The sequence below is a fragment of the Thermobia domestica genome, chromosome 12 (genome assembly GCF_964235325.1).
Source record: "Thermobia domestica chromosome 12, izTheDome1.hap1.1, whole genome shotgun sequence".
Taxonomy (NCBI): domain Eukaryota; kingdom Metazoa; phylum Arthropoda; class Insecta; order Zygentoma; family Lepismatidae; genus Thermobia; species Thermobia domestica.
This window is the reverse complement of record NC_137465.1, coordinates 200,177,802-200,198,084: the sequence shown is the minus strand read 5'-3', so window position 1 is coordinate 200,198,084 and position 20,283 is coordinate 200,177,802. Positions and strand designations below refer to the sequence as shown.

The window sequence follows — 20,283 nt, the reverse complement described above, 5'->3', positions numbered from 1 at the left end:
CATGGTTCGGACGTGGAAGGTCCTGGTTCAAGCCTCGGTGGGTTTGCTTTCCACGTCGGGGCATGTCAAGCCTTTTCTGTAATTTAATATTCTCACACGTTATCATACATTCTTTTCAAAACTAAGCTTAATGGTTGACGTACACCTCATAATACATAAACGTACATAAATCGTCTATAATGACGAGTGATTTCATTCCGAACAGTAAAACCCGATTCGGCCATGATTAAAAAATGAAAACAACAAACAGGTACGGTAAAACAAATATGTAATGGGAAAAAAGGAATTGAGCAGCGTGAATTTGAGTTGATTTTTTGATTTTTTAGTTTAGCGTCCCTTTCAGCAGCGAGGCTATATGAGACGTGGACCTACTTATTAACGTGGAATCCGAACCACATGAGCTCCCCGCCGGGAATCGAACCCTGGTCTCCCGCGCCAAAGGCACGTATGCTAACCGCTTAGCCCAGGAAATCATAACATTCATGATAAATTCTTAACTAAGCAATTCATGTAAAGGTCCTGAGTTTGATTCCCTGGCGGTGACGTTCAGAATCTCATTATGAAAGCACATGTACTAGAAATCAAAGTTTTTTTTAAATAATTATGTTACTGAAATGAGTGTTTTATTGCTGTCAAACTCGAAACCATTACATCAGCATGTAACTGACCTACCATTCTATAGTGATAAAAAGAGAATGCATGAAATGAATGAATGTTTCAACAGTACTGAGATGTGATAAAGTACGCGTAAGCATTTTTTCTACTCACAACGACCTTTAAATGATGCGTTTGCAAGTTGAAGAGATTCACCAACCATTAACGTTACACATACGTAATTGTCAAAACAAAATCTGTATAGCGTAAATCTTTTAACCAAATATTCATGCACTCTTTTTTATTTAAGCGGTTAGCGTACATGCTTTCTAACGTGGAAGGCTCTGGTTCAATCCTCGGTGGGGTTTGCTTTTCACATCGGATCGCTGTCAAGCCTTTTCTGAAATTTAATATTCTCATGCGTTATCATACATTCTTTTCAAAACTAAGTTAAATGATTGACGTACACGCCTCTGGCCTTGGTTCAATCCCAGGCGGTTGCTCGAATATCACGTTAAGCTGAAGGGGCCGCTAATGCTTTCAAAGGGAATCGAACCATATTGTTCTCAGGCATAGTTTCTGAAATTTTGTAATGCATTCTTTTCAAAACTAAGCGCACACATTTTCTGGCCATGGTTCAATTCCCGACGGGTGCTCGCTAAAGGGTCGCTAAACCATATCATTTATCGTGCTTACTTCTAATGTGTGGGGGTTCCTGATTCGTACTCCCACTTTCCCATTCCACTAATTTCTTCATAGTCTAAATATTTCGTACTAAAAGTAAAACAGTGTATTCGTGATCCGCCCACAAATATAAAATAAAAATGATTTTCGAATCTTGTGTGAAAAATAAAATCTCACTGAACTTACCTCAAATTCAATGAACAAAAAGTCGGTGCAGTAAAGCTTCTTAAATGAAGACACTTTTAAAAAACAAACCTTCTCACACGATAGTTGAGAGCGGTGTAGGATTTGAAAAATGAAATTTAGATTTTTATTTAGGTCACTGCGAAAACGATGTCATCATCAACCAATCAGAAACGAGGAAATTTATAAAATGACATCACAACGAACCAATCAAAACGCTCGCTGCTTTTGTCATGAATCACGAACCAAAACGATGTGTAACAATCGATCGTGACGTCATTCACGTTTCTCAATAGTATTGCAATTCCGATGCCAATTCCCTTCTGCCAGGATCATGTCACTACTTGTCGTAACTGTGACGACATTTCATTTTCCTCATATTCTATACGAGAATGTCAATGTTTGCTTTTTTCATGAATCATGCTGACACGTTCGTAGTAAAACTAAAGTGATGCGATCCGCTGACGTTTGCATTTTCAATCATATGTGCTTCTATGTCGTCACACAAAGAAGTCTATCAGCATTTTATTTTAATCCACGAACGGAAGCGTTACACTGTCAGATTTATTTTCTTAAAGTATAAGTGTATCCTTTTCAAGGACCATGGTTCGAAACCCACCAAGATCGATTAAAAACCGAATTCATTCATAGCTAAGCGGTTAGCATACACATCTTTGGTTTGAAAGACCTGAGTTCGATTCCTGGAAAAACATTTCTTAGGATTTTTTCTTAAACTTGGTTTAAATTTCTAGTTCGAAAATTTTAAAAGTTTAGTTCGATAAAAAGTTTGATTTGAAAATTTTTAGATGTGATTTACATCTTTAGTTCGAAACTTTTGTTTTTAAAAAATGTTTTAGTTCGACAAAGTTTTGTTTCAATTTTTTAGTTCGAAATTTTTTTTTGGTTCGAAAATTTTTTGGGTTCGAAAATTTTAGTTCGAAAGTTTTTAGTTTAAAATATTTTTCGAAAAATTTTTAATTTTTTTAGTTCGAAATTTTTTGGGGTTCGAAAATTTACATTTTTTTTGTTCGAAAATGTTTTTATTTGAAAATTTAGTTCAAAAGTTTTTAGTTTAAATTTTTTAGTTCGAAATTTTTTTTGAAATTTTTGTTTCAAAATTTTTAGTTCGAAAATTTTTTGTTTGAAAATTTTTGTTTAAAATTTTTTAGTTCGAAAAAATTTTAGTTTAAAATTTCTTGCACTCTGCGGAACCGTTTCGAAAAGAATCGGAGCAGTTTAGGTAAGACAAATCTGGCAACACTGTTTCCATTAATGAAGCGCTTACTGAGCGTTTAAAAAATCGCTTAAACTCACAACAATGTGTTATAAGAAATCTACAAGCGACACCCCTCTTTCACCATTGTTACTTCCAGAGACAGGCTACTAATTCAAGGACAGGATCTCCATCAAGGTAAGAAAGCTGGTAATCATCTTATCTGTCAAAGAGAACGATAATATTTAATGTAAACTTCAGTACAATATCATGATACCAAAAAAGGGTTATTTAAGGAGGAGGTTGAACCCTTCATGGGAACTTTACGCATAACCATTAAAAAAAATCCAGGTCTAGGGTGATCACCGACATATCGCTCTATATTTCACTCATGGGCTGTTGGGGGGGGGTAAGATCATGTGACTTCTATCCACCAATCAAAATTGAGGTACCAAAACACGCATCTTACACATAAAATAAAACAAATAAGTAAGGGGTTTTCCCATGTAACCTGTTCACTGTGTGGCGGGTCTAAAATCATGTGACCTCTATCAACCAATTAGAATCGAGATACCAAAGTATACATCAGAAAGGACACCCTAATTTCAAAAATCCTAGGACCTAAAATCACGTGATCTCTATCATCCAATCAGAATCAAGGTACCAAAGCACTTATCTTACCCGTAAAAGGAAACGAATTAGTGATGGATTTCCCCGCAAGGGTAAAACATGACGTCATACCATGTGACCTGTTCACCGTGTAGCGGGTCTAAGATCATGTAACCTCTATCAGCCAATCAGTATCGTAGTACCAAAGTACTCATCAAAGAGGATACCCAAATTTCAAAATCCCAGGGTCTAAGATCATGTGACCGCTATCAACCAATCAAATTCAAGGTACCAAACCACTCATCTTACCCATAAAAAGGAAACGAATTTTAAAAAATCCCTGAGCCTAAGATCACGTGACCTCTATCAGCCAATCAGCATCGTGGTACCAAAGGATTCATCTTACCCGTAAAAGGGAACGAATTTCAAATATCGCAGGGTCTAAAATCATGTGATATCTGTCAACCAATCAGAATCACACATCTTACCCGTAAAAGGGAACGAATTTCAAATATCGCAGGGTCTAAAATCACGTGATATCTCTCAACCAATCAGAATCACACATCTTACCCGTAAAAGGGAACAAATTTCAAAAATCCCGGTCATAAAAGAGAATGAGGGATTTCCCCGCAGGGTGACTCATGACGTCATACCACGTGACCTGAAAATTTGAATTTCCCGCGTGGGCGGGGCCTAATGTCACGTGACCTCTCCCAGCCAATCAGAATCGAGTAATTTTTGCTGACTCGGTTCGCCATACGGGGGGGCCTACTACTAGATCCTCTTGAACGTTTGACGCAGTTGGGTTTCCTTATTTTCCGTTTCTTCACATGTTGAAACCATGCTGTCTTCCTATGTTGAGTATCCTCCATGGTCCTCCAACGATGAGTTGATGAGAGGGAAGGGGATATTTTTTTAACACTGGTGTGAGAAGCGAGGTATGGTTATAACACCTGTATGATAACATCACTAAAACTGCGCAAAAAGCGTTTGTAGGGCTATTAAAATTCTTATTTTTTTAAAAATAGTAATATATTTTTTTCTTAAATACTTGTAAATACTTTTCGTAAAATGTTTTAGGTGTTCCGTTTCGATCACTATATTTTGTGTAATATGGAGTAAATATGCACACTCAATAACGTTTCAAAAAAAACATCGACTTAAAGAATTATCAAACATCTCAATAAAAATTAGTAAATGTCTTCTTTTTAAAATAGCTGCATTTAAAATATTGGAATATGAATGAATATGCAAATAGCAAACATATTAAAGGTAGTAAAATATTAATATTGTTGTTAAAGTTTCGATATCACTATAATATATTTGAAAAATATGAAAATCTTTGAAAAAGTAAAATGAATGGAAATGTAAACACATGATAAACTGACAATATACAAACAAAATAAGGTTTTCACCTGTATGTCTTTCTTTTTAACTGTGCCTCGTGTTGTTTGGCAGAAAAGAACGAAAAATCGTTTTTTCAAAAATAATAAAAGAAATAATTGTCAAAGATGACGTTCATACCGATCCAAGAAATAAGCATGATTTTGCATATCAAAGAAAAGATCGTGATTTCGCTGACATGTATGAAGAAAATTCGGCACGCCATAAGGTAAAAATGACTCTGCTCATCATGAAAAAATCGAGACTTTAATTCGATAATGCTCAATACAACAAATGGTTTCGTTCTGAAACAAAGTTATTATTAGCTTAGGCCTAGAATAATGATTGTTGTTCACTTCCAACACGTAAACATTGTAGGGTTACCAGAACATGTTGGTATTATCTGCCATAGAACTTATTAATAAAGCGTTGAAAACTATTCAATATTGATCCAAGTTTTTCAAAGGTCTAAATCAAGGAAGTTGACTCTCTAGTCCAAACATTCCTGAAAATAAATGGTCATTACGTCATGAATTGACCAAAACCATAGGTGGGAAAAATGTGTAATACTACACGTACTTACACACAAAATATGCCATCGACACCTGCGAGGCAAAACTAGAAACGTGAAAAGGCCTGCAACCATAGGCACTCACAAAATGTTTCTGTACAAAACTGAAATATAAACATTAATATTCAGTAAACTACGCTATGTTCCCTGGAACATAACGTACGTCTTCCACCCAGAATAGATGTGTAAACATACAAAATACAAATGCTCTCGTAGCACCGTAAAATATGTCTTTATAAGACAAAACACGTGAGACCTATTAAAAGAAAAACATGATCTACAAACAAAAATATAATCAACGATATTGCAACTTTCTGGTCGATCTGAAAACATCCAATTAGATTCCCTACAAAACAGTTATGTCGCTCCATGACAATTAAACTTTCTTAGGCATCTTCGCTACAAATATTCAAAATGGTCTTATTAACACATTAAAATTCAAAGTCGTCGAGCATATGAAATAATTGACAAAGTAATTTTCATAAAACATTATGGCTTCATGCTGTTGGAAAGAAAATAAGTTTATTTTTCAGGATCTATATCTAATTCGAATAGTTTCTAGGAAATACTAGAACTAAAGTATACTTTTCTCAAAATTAAAAAAAACATTACAACACATTAGCATACAAATCCACATAATAAAATTACGGTTCATAAACATTACGATATTCGCTAGAATATTACTAGACAATAAAATATACTCAAAATATTTAACCTAAGAATATACATACTTAATTATGGATTACTGAAAGTAGAAAATCTAAGATTAACACTAAAAAATAACATTGATAATTATAAAATTCCATATTCTACGCATGAGATTATGTACTATGTTTTAATAAAAGATGTAAAAATGTACGTATAATTAACAACTAAAATTTTTCTTATCCTGGGCATCTCGATACTTTTTTTAATTCTAAAAAGAAAATCAAACATTAATTGTAAATAACACGTAGTAACGTATTTAAGAATTTCGGAAGTGGGAAGGGATCCTAAAAAGAAATTTAAAATTTAAAACTTTTAATAAAAATATGTTATAAGGACAAAACATCTTCCCACTTCCCACTGAGATACGGAACTGCGCTACTAGTTCAAATTGCTTTTGGACAATGCAATTTCTCTACGTATGTGATTACATACTAAATTTTAATTATAAACATACAACTATATAGATAAGTAACAACTAAAATTTTCTGATCCTGCGCACCTGGACATCTTTCTGGAAAAAATCTAAAAAGAAAATCAAACATTAATTGTGAGTCATACGTATGATAACATGCTTAAGAATTTGGAAAGTGGGAAGGGATTCTGAAAAGAATTTTTAAAAAAATCTTAAAAAAACAATAGAAATATATTATAACGTCAAAACATCTTCACACTGGCTGAGGGTACGGAAATCGCGCCAAGATTTCAAACCGTTTTTGGATAAGTACGGTCGCTCTACGTATGTGACGTAATTTTTTACTAAAATCTTAAAATCAAACATCTAAATGAAAACAAGAAAAATTAATAACATTAAACTAATAGTAAGTCATTAATAAGGTTTGCAACATTAGTATTCAATTGTGAAATGTGACACGGAGTAAAGACCAAAAGAGGAAAAGAATTACTCAGCTGTGCATCACCCGTTATTCGTAACCATTTTCTAAATTCTATTCGTAAATTTTCTAAATTGTTTTTTTTAGTATGAAATGTCCTTTAACGTCTTACATTGTTGGGTTTATGCGTTTACATTACACAGAAGCCCAGATTCAACTCCTGCTGACCCATTATACCTAGTAATTCTCAGAGTTTGCTAGATATCTCTTTCCTGTAACAAGACTTAGCGACAAATAAGAAAAGAATAAAAAGAAAGAAAAACAAAAGGAAACGTCGAAATACAACATTAAGGAGAAACTTCCACTACGGGTTGGCATCTTTGCGTTGCGCACAGATGGCCACGTCTCACGAAATTTCCGACACTGCAACGCAAGGGTCTGATTGTTTGCTGTGTCGTCAACAAATGTTCGTGCTATGTTTCGTGCTGTACGTTGTAGTTTAATAGCGTAGTTTAAAGAGTGGTTTAATAGTGTTAAATGAAGATCTTACTTAAATCTATGAAAGAGTGGTGAAATCTCGACAGATAAGTGTATATTTTTTCTATCTATCTTTATCTAGAATATTTACTAATGTGTTACTTGTGAATACTCTTGAGTAAATATTCGGCTCTTGGGCTAGGCTACTACTGAGAGAATTAGAACGGAAATTGCAGAATCTACAGCTATTCGGCCTACAATTAAGAACCGAAGAAATTGCATTTACATATATAAAAGGTGACAGAGGCATATATCTAAACTATCCGAATGTGATAAAACTTCGAAATTTAATCCCCTTGATGTCTTAGAACGAATATTATTTTCCAATAATCTTCGTTCTCTATTTGACTTGTGTGGAGGGGGCATATTCTCCGATAAAATCCTATAGATTGGGTCTTAGTGCTAACCTAGAAGAACTGGGACGATTGGAACGAATCTCGCAGGTTCCATAGTTCTCGGACCTAGAATTAAAAAAATATTTACATATATAAGTAGTGACAGGAGACATACTCCTCAAAAATTGTCCAAATGGTATAGGCCTAAAACTTGTAAAATTTAATCTCACTAATATCTTGAGAATGAAAATAATTTTAAAATATGTTTCTTCGTGTATTTGGCGGGAGTGCAGTGGGCATATTACCTGATAAAATCCTATAAGTCGGGGCTAGCCTAGAAGAACTGGGACGATTGTAACGAAACTTGCAGGATCCATAGTTCTTCAGCCTAGATTCTAAAATACCTTTTTACATATTTTAGTGAGCATACTTCTCAAAAATTGTTAAGGCCGCAGTGGCTTAGTGATATAGCCTTCACCTCTGGTGCATGGGATTCTTAGTTCGATCGCAGCTCGCGCCAAGTTAATATGATGGATAAACACCGTGTGCGTGGGTTTTTTCGGGATTCTCCCGTTTTCTCCTACTCTCTTCATCTACCTTTTCATTCATTTCTCATCGTCACTATCTCCTTTAGCCTAGCCGGCATAAGAGTTGGACATAAAACTTAAATATTTCATTTAAATCGATTCAGCTTTCTAAGGACAGGTCCCACCTCCTCCGTTAACCTTCTATTCAAATCACAAGTGGTAGAAATCAATCGTTTCATGTTTTAACGTCCATCGCTACAGAACATACACAGTATTAAATTTCGACAAGCGATTTTTTCAATTGACTCAGCTTCCCGAAACTAGCTTCCATATTGTAGGTAAAGTCTCTATTTAAAATGAAAAGTGGCAAGCACCAACCAGTTTCCACGTTTATTACCATTTGTGGGTAGCAACAAGCTGCTTTTTGCAATCGTTTCAAAAGAACATGTAATCTCCATCTTCAACGCTCTACCAAGACTGAAAGTAGCTGAAATTTAGTAATACTTCCGGTTTTAATACTGGTTTTCAAAGACATTCTTCTCTCTTTAAGTATATGTTAATGGGGCACTTTGGATAATTTAAACCTTTTTCATCTTTGACAGCAATTTGAGAAATAAATATGTATCTTCTTCCTAATCTCATCAAGGGTTTGTTTTCTTTGTCTTCATCTTCCCAATCTTCCTTCTGTTTTTTCTCCAATAATACGTTGACCCAGTCTGAGTCGAATAAGGTGCTATATCATCCGCAAAACTAATTATACTGAAAATATGATCGTTTAATTCACTGCCTTTTTCGTTACTAGTCAATGATTCTTTCATATCTTCTGTTTAATGATAGTGAGACAATCCACATCCTTACTTTCTTCTTTTCTTCCTTTTCAGTTTTTCTTTCTTTTCTCTTTTTATAGTTCTTCTACAGTTGAAATATGATTATTCTGTCCCTATAATCCACTTGCAAATTCTTCAATGCCCTAAATATGATTCTTCAATCCACATTATCCAATGCTTTCTCAATATCTATGAAAATAACCAGCACCTGCTTATTTATCTTGAGAAGATGCTGAAGTTAAGTATTGCTTGCCTTGATCCTTGTGAATCCAAATTGATACTTCTACAGTCTTTCTCCAGCTTTCTTCAACAAACTTGGTCCAATAATTCTGCACAGAAACTTTGTCACGTGTGACATAACACTAAGTGTTCCATGTCCATCACATTTTATCGCTCCCGTTTTCCTTTAGTATACAGATCGTGACACTTTTTTGGAAGTGTTTTAGCACTTTTCCAGTCAGATACATTTCGTTAGTAAGATATGATTTATTGCCATTAGTTGCCTGTTTTTGGAGATCCTTGAGCACCTCCGACGGTATTTCGTCAACTTCTGGAGCTTTCCCGTTTCTCAATTTTTCACTGCATTGTCCAATTAACTTCTTAAAATAGATGAATCTAATTACTCTTTGTCTACTTCAGCATCTTTTTCTATCACTATTTCGTTTAGTTTGTACCTTCTATGCAGTTCGTCTATGTATTCCTTCTGTCTTTGTGTTATCTGGTCTTCTATCTGTGTGTTACCGTCCTTTCTCATCCTTTTGCTTTCAAGGAGCAAAAATGATAAATGATTTTGCGAACCGATTTTTAAAAATTCGATTCTATCGCCTCTGTTAACTATCTATTTAAACCAAAAGACGTCCATTTTTACAGAAAAGAAATCATAATAAATAACAAGCTATTTATTTATTTATTTTATGCAAAAAATTCAGCGTCCCCAAAATAGGTTCCATATCTAAGGCTAACCTTCTATTTAAACTGGAAGTGTTAGGAAACACCCATTTTCGGTTTCCAAGTTTATCGCTATAGAACAAAAACGGTAAAATATAGCAACAAACGGTTTCTAAAAACAGTTCAAGCTCTCAAGAGAACATGAGACTGGAAATAATTGAAATTTAATACTTCTATTTTCCATACTGATTTTCAAGGAGCAAAAGCAGTATAGTATTTCTAGAGGCAGATTTTTGCAATCCATTCGGCATCCGGAAAGTGGGTGAAACTCAATCTGTTAACTGTTTATTTGAACCGGAAATTGCAGAAATCAACCGTCCCCTTTTTCAAGGTGTATTAATATAAATCATAAACCGTAATAAATAGCGGCATGGGATTTTTTCATTTTACAATCGATTCAGCGTGTTAAGGGAACACACTACTATCCGAAACACTCGATGGATACCAAATGTGGCTGAACTTTAATAGTACTTCCGGTTTCAGTGTTGATTTGTATAGAACAGGAACAATAAGAGATATCGAGAAATGCATTTATGGAATTCATTCAGAGTAACAAGTATATATTACATATTGTTCCAAACTAGAGGTGGTAGAAATCAATCGCTTGCTGTTTTTACTTTTTTGTCCTATAACATTAACGGTAACAAATAGCGCAACCACATTTTTTTAATTCCTGAACATCTCAAGACAACATATCATCATCTGCAACATTCTACCGAAATAGCAACTGCCTATTTTCGGTATCAATACTGTTTTTCATAGAGCAAAAACGGTAAATGATATCGGAAAATGGTTTTGACAGAGATTCAGCATCAATAGAATGAGTTTTGTCTTCTCGACTTTTAAATCGAGTCTTGAGTGCACAAATGTCATATGTCCAATTGTATAAATTTTTCAGGAGAGTGTTTCGAAGTTTCAAAATATTGGCAAAAATCAGAATCGTGACTGAAATAGTTTGAAGCATGCTAGCATATCAAGCTATCGAAATAGTTGACAACGTCAGTGTTGAGGAAAATTGGACATACGGTATTTATGCTCTCAAGACTCGATATATCTGTTGAGACCGTATGTGATGAAAACCTACAATTTTGCAGTTACAACATTAATCGCGTAATAGTGGAAATAGTTAACAATAATTAGTTTCTCTGATATGGATTTAGTACCAAAAATGTTTCACTTCTGATTTTCTTTCTATTGTAACCGGAAGTGATAAACATTAATTATGACTTCCGGTTTTAATGCTTATCTTTATAAAACAAAGAGAGTAAGAGAGAGCGAATAAAGGCTTTTGAAAATGGATTCAGATTCCGAAGAACAGGATTTTTGATGTTATTCCTCTATTAAAGTAGTTAAGCTTGAGTATTGAATTCGCATAGTTTGAAAGTACATTGAAGTTTCAAACTGTGAAACGGAACCCACTCGTTTTCTTATTGCTTTACATGAAAATTTGTATGACATGTTTCTGAAAACCAAGAATTTTAATGCAGAGTTCAAATACGAGTCTTGGTGGTAGCTAACCTACTGTGTAACATAAATACATATACGCTTGCATTAAACTTACACACTGTTTTTTGTAATTAACTTTTTACTTTTTGTTCTTAAATTTTCGCAATGATTTTAATTGTCACTATATTATATCATCTGTGAACGTAACTTTGGAGTGAACTTCATCTTTAGGTTAAGGAAAAATAACATAACCTCAAACCAAGGTGGACAAAATAAACACTTTACACATTAATTTTCATAATACACACATATGCACTCACCCTCCATATCTATATCTATCTATCTATCTATATCATCCAGAAAATAAAAACCGTTTAGTTATACAAAATGATAACCAGTATTTATTGGAAAAAATAATTCTAATACATACCTGGAACATATTCACTTCCTCCATTTAAACATTTGTTGTATTTGATTACCAGCTTCAGAATTCCAATGTTATAGTGTTTTGCCGCAAGTTCTTTAAGCCTGGTTGTCACTGATTCTCCAACTCTTTAGCACTTCTACCACCAAGCTTAGCAAAAGTTTCAAATCGCTAGCAGAAAGGTGAATACTATACGATGGATGATCAAAGATTGCCCATACAAATTGATCAAGTAATTCTTCTCTTATAGTGTGAGGGCTAACATTGTTGTAAAAAGCAAACTTCAACCAACCGTAGGTCTCTTATAGTCTCATAATAACGATTTGCATTGATCGTATGACCTCTTGGCAAGAAATTCACTAAAAGAAAACCTTTACGATCCCAAAACACGGCTACTATGACCTTTCGTGTTAAAAGAGCCTGTTTGAGTTTTCTCGGTTTTTAAGTGATGAGGAATGATGTCACCCAAGCTTTATGGGGTTTTGTGAGATATCCATGTCTCATCACCAGTCACAATCAAATCAAGATAGGAGTCTCAATCAGTGCAATGTCGTATCAAGAATGTTAATGCTGAGCCTATTCTCTGCGTGTTGTGTTGGTCACTCAGTTGCTGCGGAACTCATCTTGCACAAATTTTGTTGCAGGTGTTAGGAGACAATTTCATCAAGCAAAGAACGAGAAATGTGTGGAAACACGAAGTGCAATTCGGTGAGAGTCACGTGTCTGTCTTTTAAGAGTGTGTTGTTCACTGCAGTCTTCAGGTCTTCTTGTGAGGAATGATGGGTGACGAGATCAAGTTTCATCGTGCACATTTGTTCGTTCATTATTTAACACTTCACACAATTTTCTCACATTTATTCCGTTCATTACATTATCACCATGCACTGCTTTCAGTTTCCGGTTTCACCTTTTTATCCTTCAGAAATCGAACAACATTCCATGTTTGACAATCGGCGGGATTTTCAATCACGTACTTTATTTTGATCAGCCCAACTGCACTAGACCGACTTTGCGCAACCTTCACTTCTAGTGTTATAAGGACAGTTATTACTGAAGCCAGTTCACCCTGTAAAGAGAAAGAGGAGTAGGTGCGCAGCGGAAATGTTATAGCGGTCTTTCGTTTAAACGCCATGAGGCTCTGGCTTAATGAACTGACGACAGAAGGGTATAGCATTGGAATTCTGAAGCACGTGAACAGATACGCCCAATGTTTAAATTTAGAAGATAATTATATCGAGAAGTGAATGAAGCTTCAAGTATGTAACAGAATTGTATCTTAAATAAATATTGTATTTGTCATTTTATATAACTAAACGATCTATATTTCTGGATGACCCTCGTACACCGTATTATTTCTAGAAGAAGAGCATTTACTTAGTACGTGCTATAAAATAAACATTCATGGTATTGTTTACTGCTTTAAGCTTATTTATTATTATTATGATAATAATAATAATGATGATGATGATGACGATTATTATTATTATTACTATTATTGTTATTATTATTATTATTATTACAAAACGTTATTTTTAATCCTGATTAAACATGAAGCAAATATAAACTTAGTAGAATTGAATGTGACTGACCAGAGCATGAAGTGATCGTAGTAGTACTATCGGCAAAGTTTTCTTTTGTAATCATAGCCTATTGTCTGGTAACAATTTAATGTAATAGTAAAGTTATTTTAAACATAGTGTTTAAATTACGGTAGTGTATTGATACCGTGGATTATCAGTTCACAAACCCCCCTCTTCACGATCAAATTGGTTCGTTGGTTGGTTTTTTGAACAATTGTTTTTCCCTAGGCTCACGAACAATATTTCGGAATATGAATGCACACACACCCTTGTACCCGCATATTCTACGCGCTCAGTAGTGCTTTCGCATATTTCCAGCAATCATTATATGTCACAATGATGTATTCATAAACTACTGTTTTGTTCTTTTTCGCACATTTTAGATGACGTTGTTAGTCTCACATTGTGGCTCCAAAGAAAGAGAAGAAAATTGTTAGTGATAGCAGCAAGTAAAACAAAATTTGAATAATATGAGAATGACGCTTGTGTTTTCGACATTGCCCAGCAAGGGAATATAACGAAATCGACAAGAAAACAAAGAAGTAATAACAACAGTTGATGTGGCTAAAGTAGTGACTATGTTCATTAAGCAAAATTTGGAGGAGTAAAAGTGGAAAAACTTGTTTGTTTTTTTAATCTAGTGTACTTATTTGTCCCTAATTAAGTACAATTTTATTTTGATTTTGTGCTCTTTATCAGAGAAAACTATTTAAACATAAAAATACATACAGTACAGTGTTCCTGTACTTAGAGTATATTCATTGTATTTACCTAGCTACATTAGTCCATTAGTAAAAATAATTTCGGTTCAAGAACATTTATGTTCAAGAACAGCACTACAGAACGGATTAAGTTCGTAGCCTGAGATTCTATTGTAGATCATCGCTATTAACCGTTATTCAATGTTTAATTCAAGTATAAATTTTCTTTTCAGGGCAGCTGAAAACACTCCTGTCACGTATTCGAAGTGGTCATTTGGAATGAGATTAAGCTCGGAGAAAGTCAAACTTCGAGTAATTAGAGATTCACTAGATATGACTGGTAAATGTTTAATATTTCAAGTATAAGTACATTTAAAAAATATTTTGGAAGTTCAAATCAAAAACTTTAAAGTATGTTGTTATTATTGAAGTTTAGATACCTGTTTCAGCAGTAAGACTCTCTGAGGGTGAGACCAACAGGTTAAGATGAAGTCCGAATCACTGTAGCGCATTCAAATTTAATTTTTACTTCACTTGAACTCGAATCTAAAACTCCATGCGTCAGATGCGAGCGCTCTAAGCTTTGTAATATGAAGAACGTAGATATCTCTCTTCATATAAATCTATCATTCTTATCATTTACCGAATAAACTATGCTGTGTATGAAGCTTGTAGAAGGACTATTAACTATCTACTAAAATATCGGTGAGTAGATTCCAAAATTATAGACGAACGCGAATTATTTCATGAGTATCATGTTGATATTTACCGACATATATATTTATATATATCCATTGATCATCGATGCAAACAATCAAATACTTAATCTTCAACATAATTCGATAAACAATGACATAAAAGTAACAGATTTAGTAGTAAAATTAACACCAAATACCTACATAACGCAAAAATTTAGATTTATTTAATAATATTGAAAACTAATCAATTCTGTATTGTAGACTGAATCATTTGTTGCAAAATAAAATGCATGATTTAAAATAATCGTTTTAGGCTTCTTTCAAAATTCAGATTTTGTGATATTCTTATTTAGAATTTATTTGCTTTATTTTCTAAGAATCTGTTTAGTAAATTTTAAATCAGTGCCATAAACTGTTGTTTTTCTACAATTAACACGTTAATCAGTATTAAGTACTGAATATATATTATAAATTCAAAAATTTACAATTCAAAATAAATCAGGCTCATGGATAAATATAGAATGTAACACGAAGTGGTAACTGTAGATATCGAAATATATAATTTGAAATAACTTTGATCACTAATTTTGTATTAGGAAATTCTCTAAACCATTTTAATAAATTTATTTTAAACATTAGTATGAGTACTAGGAAAAATTAAAAAAGAAATATAATTGATTCTTTTACTCAATAGTCAGTTTCTTTTAAACTTATGTAGAAGAGTAAGTGGACATTATGAGGAAATATTATTAAACGTTTACTAAAAGTTCACCTTCACAATGAATGTTTCAACTGATAATGAAAAGGAACAACCTCTTTTATGAAACTAGCAAACATTTTCTATAATATCCAATAAAATTCAACAATAAACGGTATATCTCATTCTAATTTCGTTATTGCTACGAGTATATCCAATTCATTGCTTTACGTTTTAACGAGGAGAGTGCAGAATATCTCAGGCTATACGTTGTGTGTTTTACAGTAATTCTAAATCGATGATCTTTTCTCTTATGCTTTTACCAGCCTCCTCAGAGTAAGTATGACTGTTAAATGAAAAGTCTATAAATTTTAAAGTTCCTCGGGAAGCCCCCCGGTATTGAGAGAGTGACGTATCACCATCTTACTAAATACCTCTCCATGCTGTTAGTAACCTAAAACATCTGTCGGTAGGGGGTTGAGATGTCGCTCTTAGTATCTATGTGAAACATACCAGGAATCTGAAAAGTGTAACTAGAGAAGAAAGAATGTTAAAATAGAAAATGGAAAAGCAATATATATATATATATATATATATATATATATATATATATATATATATATATATATATGGTTGTTTTGGTTCCTTTGATAAAGGGACAAAATCCTGGGTTACCAGGATAAACCCCTTTGTTAGTCATGCTGTATGAATAAGTTTACATAACAGAAACAAACTAAGAAGTTGAGGTCAAACTCCATGCAAACGAGTGTGTAGAAAGTATCTTTATAAATTAATTGTTTTCTTTAATAAAGTCTGCTAATTAAATACGTCTGTTTGCCTGTAATAGGGTTGTGTTCCATTAGTGGGAATCTGTTATTTTTGACATGCAAATTAGCCATTTTCTTAATCAGTCATCGCCGAATGTCGATTGCGTGCTACTAGTAGCTCGCGGGGACATCTTCAGTAGATAGCATTAACTCTCCGGTTTGCTATCCTTGATTCCTCCACGGATTCCTCCATAAAAAAAGTAAGATTTTTAAAAAAAGTTTGGAATTCTTTTGGTTGGTAGGTCACAGTAGGATATAAAAATGGAACGGAGGCTCAGAAGCTTCATGAGTTTGGCGACCACTGGCCTTGGTTCTTGGAATTGCCAGGTTGTCATCTGTTTCTATCTGGGATTCTGAAGCCAGAAAGAGAATGAAGGTTTGCGGTATGTTAGTAAGTTGTTAATGCACAGACTCATTATAAATGTTCTTCTAATAGTCGTATAAGTTACTTTTGCACGACGTTCTATAGTCGTATAAGTTGTATAATTTACTTCATATATGCTACTTTGTAATTTAATCTATGTTCTTTTACTTTTATTTATTTTCCCTTATTTTGTTTTTTGGGCAGCCGACCTCCGTTGAATTAAACCCTTGTATTCCATTCCTCCTTTCACACATATGTATCATACATTTACTCTCACATCCACTTACACACTTACTTACCCATTGTTAGGTTGATTAGGAATTATTTATTTATTTATTTACAACTGTTATCTGTGCTTATATATTCTACTTATTTTATGGTAAGTGTGCATTTATGTGAGCATTTGTACATGTTCTTTGTATGATATTTATATGATTGTCGTACACTCATGTCATAGTTGAATAGTCCTGTTACTAATACATCAGCTGCTAATAAAATTGATTCCTTAATTTAATAACTCCTTTCGTTATGGGCAGGATGTTTACTGGTGTTTGCAACGATATTAACCACGTGTACCTTGGGTAATTTGTTATTAGTTTTGCTTCTTTATTTCGGAATATTTGCAATTTCTACATGTTTGCTTTTAGTGCGTGACTCCAAAACAGTACGGCATATGTAAGCATTGGTCTGATTAACATTCTATGTAATATGGATTTCAAACATATTTAGGTTTCAAATAAAGGTTTCTATTTATGTTATCCACCAGTTGCTTCTCCCAGTTGATTACTTACGTGGCTCTTGAATTTTAATGTTCAGTCTAAAATTACACCGAAGTATATTACTTTATTTATCCATTGTACCGGATGTTTGTTGTTAATCCTTGCTTTCGTTTGGTGAACTACCTTCCTTCACTTTTGTTTATAATTAATAAACCTATTTTCTAATGTAGGCATGTCCTAGTATATATATATATATATATATATATATATATATATATATATATATATATATATATATATATATATATATAGCTTTCAACTATTTAAAGATACATCTGAAAATACTCAAAGTTAGCTTCAGGATTATTTTTGGAATGTTTTTATGTTTAAATAATATTAGGCCTAGCAGTAATCCTTGTGCGACTTGCGTTTCTAGGTTCTATGGGTTGAGGGAGTGTCTCAGACAGACATGCATAATTTCCTTTTTGTTAGATATGAATGTAGTAACTTGAAATCGTTTCTGGAATACTATGCTTATTAGTTTGTACATTATGCCTTTGACTCACACCCTGTCGAAGGCCTTTTATACATCTAAAATTACTACGATCTTCTTCGATTTTGGTTGAAAATTTCCGTTAGGTTTTGAATAAGTCTGATTAACGGATGACTTATTGAATGTTTATTTTTAAACATAAATTGTTCATTAAAAATTTGTTTTGTGTTTTTAAAGTCTCTTTAGAATTATGGATTCCGTGAGTTTAGCCATGATCTAGGAGAGGGTGATAGATATATAATTTTGTGAACATTTACTGTCTTCTCCTGGTTTCGATAGTGCTTTATTTTAGCTAGTTTCCATTCTACATGGAAGTAGGTTATTGTCATTATCGCATTTATTGTTTGAGTGAGGAGGGTGGTGACTTTTTCTGACAATTTCTTCGGCAAATATGCCGTATATGTTGTCATTACTTGTAGCTTTGAAAGATTTCAGATTTTGCATTAATTTGGCGAATTCTCTGTTCGTAGCTTTGTACCACAAGTATTAACTTGCAGAGGTTAACCTTGGAGAGGTCGTTTATTTTGATTCTAACTTTTTTGTTTTTTTGTTCTGCGTATTGCATATTCTGAAATTATAACCTTTGTTGTTAGTTGGAAATCGCTTTCGCTATCTAATCCTACAGATACTTAATATTCTATCAAATAATTTGAAAGGTCATTTCTTAAATTCAGCTCACAAGTATTCCATGTTTGTACCTTAATGCTATTTATAGCTTTCATGTTTAGATTGATGTTTAATTAATAATAATTAGATTATTACTTGCAGCTTTAAACAATGAGGTCTCAGTGTAAAAGTTTACTTGTGAATTCCTGTAGATACTTACTTTAGGACAGGTTCTAACCTTTCCTTACCTGTGATCAAGAATGTTAAGTGCAATTGGTGGAAGCCTCTTGGTGTTTTTATTTGTGGGTACTGATATATACACGGACGGGAATCGTTACTCTCAATATTTGGACATTTCTGTTTTAATGCTGAAGCGTGGTAACCCTATATATTAAGCATTCCCCTGGGGGTTAATCCCATTAAAAATATCTATACTTAGAATACATTATAAACCTAACAATGTTTAATAACTTCTTAACGACTCTTTAAATGACATGTTTCTTTTTACAGTGTCTCTTGGCGGTGTCATTTCGTTGTTTCTTGGAGCAAGTGTTGTTACTTTGGGTGAAGTCTTCTACTTCTTGCTTGTGAGGCCGATATTCGTATGTTATAGGAACAACAGAAGACGAAAAGTTAAGATTTGTGTGTAGTACACCTATTGCGATCTTACATGTACTTCGCAATTTAAAATTACGAAGTGGAACTTGTAATAGTATTAGAAACATATAGATTGTCTTACTGGTAGCCACGGAATAGCATTATATATGGCATATTTTGGCTTAAAAATTCTGATACTATTGATATCCATCTACAATAGTAAACTATCAACTTGGTAGGTGTATAGAATAACACAAATTAAAATTCAATGTGGGAAGATCTAGAAAATTCATGGACACAAGAGGTCTATATTAAGTATATGACATTTTTTCTTACATATGATTCTCTCCCTATGAATTGTCCAAGAAAAGAATTCTTACACATGGTGCCTTCTTTTTTCATCTACTTAAATCAATTTGTATTTAGGTAGAGAACTGAATGTGCAAATTGCTCTGAAACTATTTATTTGTGATCTTCATTTCATATAGGTGAATATATCCCAAAGTACTTGTAGAATATCCCCTATGGTTCGCTATGTCTTTAACATCTTTGTTAAGCTATATAAATTTATTTGTGAAGTGCAAAAGTGCCTTCTTTTTAAATTCATATGTTCTTGGTAATACTAAAAGATGTATCTTTCCAAATTCAGATGGACAGTCTAAAATTTCAACGTGATGAGAATCGGAAAGTATTCCTACTAGCCTTAAATGTGGCCTTTCCGAGGTTTCTATGAAACTACTGTACTCCGGTACATCTTGCTTTATTATCATTTCCAGCAAGGGGAAAATCCTGCATCGACTCTCGACTTTGTATTCTGGTAAGCAGGGAAGGGACATCTGTTATTTCTACAACAACAGTGTTTGCAAATCCAAGATGTTTCCAAAAATGGTATTGATATTTCTAGGTAGCAAAATCATCTTATTTTAACAGCGAATGCATTTTAATTCGAGATAAAGCGCCCGTAAATTCAAGAAACTGGCTAAAATTTGAGAGAAGGGTAAGGGAAAAAAAGAAGGAATGTCACAAAACCGCACTTTCAAGAAAACGGCCTTTTAATATTAAAAACCGCGTAAAAAGAATAGGGTTTTTAAATCTTTTGCCTCTTTCGACATGGACATTTTT

General features: G+C 33.5%; 1 protein-coding gene across 1 annotated transcript in view; it reads left to right on the top strand.

Moving 5' to 3' along the window:
- Positions 1–20,283, top strand: part of LOC145666236 (sodium channel protein Nach-like) — a 136,122-nt gene that overhangs the window by 43,928 nt on the left and 71,911 nt on the right. Inside the window, exons 5-6 of the mRNA XM_081733302.1 lie at positions 14,334–14,440; positions 19,075–19,166. Of these exons, the coding sequence (XP_081589428.1) occupies positions 14,334–14,440; positions 19,075–19,166 (199 nt within the window). The remainder of the gene's footprint in view (positions 1–14,333; positions 14,441–19,074; positions 19,167–20,283) is intronic.